Source organism: Myotis daubentonii, chromosome 11 (assembly GCF_963259705.1).
Source record: "Myotis daubentonii chromosome 11, mMyoDau2.1, whole genome shotgun sequence".
Classification (NCBI taxonomy): Eukaryota; Metazoa; Chordata; class Mammalia; order Chiroptera; family Vespertilionidae; genus Myotis; species Myotis daubentonii.
In genome coordinates, this window is record NC_081850.1 from 18,707,699 (window position 1) to 18,711,332 (window position 3,634).

Here is a 3,634-nt window from a genome sequence, read left to right on the forward strand (position 1 = left end):
CTTTGGTTTTATCTGATTCTCAATGAGTTCTACTATCCAAAATAGTTTTCTTCACTCAGTGTGCAGCAATTGAATATCAACTACTTGCCAGGCATTGTTCCATGATTCAGACTTAGAATCTAAAATATTTTTTATAAATAATGAATGTTAATTGCATCAAATTTTTACAGAATCTGCTTTCTCAAATTCACACCATTAAAATTAATGCATATTCTACTGAACATATTTACATTCTAAATCAGTGCTAGATATCATGAAGTCATTTACTATATTTGCTGGTAAAATGTACTTTAGAAATATATTCTTATTTGGCTTCATGGAAAAGGCTTCAAGATTACAGAACTGATGGGGCTTGAGTGAATAATATACATATATATGTCTATACATATATGTGTCTATACACACACGCATACATATAATTTAAGAAATCTCTAGTGAATCATAACGCTCACACTGTTTAAACCATCTTTCATTCGCCAACTATCTTACACCACAGCTGGGTTTCTATTTATTCCTAACAATAACAATAAAGCTGTTGTCCTTTAAGAAGAATGATGACACATTAAAAAAATTCATAAAATTGCTTTGTAATCAGTTTTCTCAGGGACTTTTCATTGACTGAAATAAACAGCTTTCAAATGCTCCAGGTTTTTTAAATCTCGAGAAAACCTTTAAAATTTAATGACAATTTTTTCCCTTTGGAAATTAAGCATCTCCTATCAATAGTCAATATTTATCTGAAGAGCTATGTAAATTCTCTGAATAACATTTTTACCTTTGAGAATGACTGCTATATTCTTGTCACAAACATATAGAAAAGAGCATTTTCCCAGATATAGGCATAGCACACTGAAAGACTAAAATTCTCACCCACAGCAAATGTTCACTTTATAATGTGACAATTTATATGTAGCATAATCTAAAGTTACTGTGTCGAAAAATGGCTACCTTATATGAATTAGCTAATTCCTATATTCTATCAGAACTGAATTGCAATTAGTGATAGTGGCCAGGAGATGGCGGAGTCTCATTTTCTAAGATTTACTTCATTGGCCTTTGTATGATACATAACATTCACTTTAAAGAGAAATGTTCTATTAATGGCACTGTTATCACAAATGACAAGATACGAATGAAAAATAAGACATTCAGAAAAAAATAAGGAATTTAAATTTCTCAAAAGTTTTACTTATTACTAATCATTTATATGTGAATAAAATATTTTAAAATACTTTGAATAACTTTTTTCTCTCCAGTGTACAAGGAACAGAAGGAAAGAAAAAGTTTAAAACAATAATTATTTAGAAGTACCTCAATTTTTCAATTCTTCCTTTGGTTAGTTTTATATAATGCTGGATTGTTTTATACTTACAAATGTATTTTACAACTATCAACTCCAGTTTTCAATAAAATAAAAACAAGTACAGTTTTAAAATAGAAATTTAACAATGTATATTTTAGGGAGAAAATGTATTAGTTTAAAATAGAAGTATTTCTTGAAATGGCTTTATTCAAGGCACATACAATGTTTAAATGTTTCTTTCACTTAATAAATGCTAAAGAAGTCTTTAAATCTCAAGTTTATTATATTGCTTTTAAAAAACAGCATCTTTAAGGCCTGGTAATCCACTCACCTACACAATGAACACATTAACAGATGTGGATGTGGGTGTAGGTGTGGGGTTGCATTGCCTGCCTTCTAGAAATGCCTCGGAAAGGGAGAGCGGGCGGGTGTGTTACAGATTGTCCTGAGTCAGCCTGGAGCACAGTCTGCGGCCAGTTACAGAGTCTTTACTGGGATGGTGGGAAGCATCCCGAATCATCCCCGAAAAGGCATAATCCAAAGCTGGGTGAAAAGGCAACGCTGGTACCAGCCCAGGAGTGAGGTAGGGAGACATGAAACCAGGTAGCCCTCTTCCTGGAGAGGAATACGCCAGCCGTAATGGACTGATACCTAGTCTAGGACTTAAGCTGTAGAGACTTGAATCACGTCCATAGGAAGCAGAACTGGTTTGAAGAGGAGAGAAGGCTGATTTATTCCCTAGAGTTCCAAAACCAATTCCAGCTAAACTGAAGTTTGAAGCTCTCTGGAAAGATGCATTTCCCAATTCTCCTGAGCCCGCGAGGTCCCTGCTGTCTGGTTGGTGTTCTTTCCCGTTGAGGACCTGTTCGATAGCTTGGACCACATCCCCCCTGCAGAACTGCAGAATGCCCTCCAGCCGGCTGCGCCTGTAACTGGGGAAGATCTTGGTAAGGATATCAAGAGGATCTCTTGGTCTTGAGGACAGGGTGCGAAGTCTGGATCGGGGAGCAGTGAAGTTTTTGGCCCACTCACTTTCATTTCCTGATTCCAGATCAGAGGATGAGAGAGACCTGGGACTCTCTTCACCTCCTGATTGCTCCCCAGGGTGAGAAGACACAATGCTATCATCCTTGGTTGAGTTTTCTGAAACAGATGACCTAAGATTGTGTTTTCCAATGACACCAATAGGCTTAGGAGATGATTCCAGGGTAAGTTGATGAGGGTTAGAGACTGGTTCTTTTTGTCCATTCTGGTATGAGTCACATTTACTCTCTTTGTGTTCTGGGGGAAAAGAAAAAAAAGAGGAATCAAATAAGGAAAAACTTCCCAGAACAACATGCTGCCTACTCAAAAACAATGCTGGATAGAATAATTCATTCCCTCATAGTTTATTAGTAATACTTATTCATGTAAGAAATTTTAATGAATAAGAATTTTTAAAGCTCATTTGGAAATGCCAATGTTGGAATAGTGGGAAAATGCTATTTATTATGCCATTTTAAGATCACAAAATTAAATAATACATATATTCAGTAGTTATTTAGGAATCAGAAATGAGAGTCCATTGCTATCCCAAATTGTTAATATAACACCCAATATCACACACTGGCAATTTGAAGTTTTCATAAATGTCACTTAAGTTTTGCTGTTATCCAAGTGAGTCTTCTTTTCACAATGACATGATGCAAAAAGAACTGAGAAAATAATTATGTTTTAGATAAGAAGTCAAAAGAAGAAGCAACCTGAGTATGAAAATGAATATTCTATTTAATCATTAATGCTACATTTCTACAATTGGTTTTTAATGCTCACATTAGCAAGTTTCAACTAAATTACCTGAATAATGTGGAAAAATAACAAAATTGTTTACTCCATTTCAAATCTAAACCAATAATAATGACTGCTGTACCAATCTCAAGTCACACCAGTCACACACTTCATTTTAGTGAAAGGTGATACAGAGTTGGTATTTTTTATAATCCTCTGCGAAATACAGGCTTTCCTTTTCAATCCTATGAAAATATCAAGAAAAGAGATTAGAGTCAAATTGTTTCTAAAAGAAAATTAGAAACAGCACTATTGCACTATTGTAATCTGTATGGACCTTCAAAGTGTGTGGTAAAAATAATATATTAGGTATTTATTTAAAATCTCAACTCCCTTGTAATCTTAAGGGGAATTTTCCAAAAAACGTTTTTACAGAGCAATCTGATTTTTCTACCTCAAGTGGTTGAGCATGAATATTAATAAAAAAAGAATATCTTTAGGAAAATAATAATGCATATACTCACTAAGTAACTTTTATTTTGGTTTATACTATAGACATATTTT

At 34.1% G+C, this 3,634-nt stretch overlaps 1 protein-coding gene across 1 annotated transcript in view; it reads right to left on the reverse strand.

Moving 5' to 3' along the window:
* Positions 1-1,581: 1,581 nt before the first annotated feature.
* The window catches only part of DMRTA1 (DMRT like family A1), a 5,445-nt gene continuing 3,392 nt past the window's right edge, over positions 1,582-3,634 (reverse strand). The window contains exon 2 of the mRNA XM_059658740.1: positions 1,582-2,584. Within this exon, the coding sequence (XP_059514723.1) occupies positions 1,737-2,584 (848 nt within the window). The 3' untranslated portion in view covers positions 1,582-1,736. The remainder of the gene's footprint in view (positions 2,585-3,634) is intronic.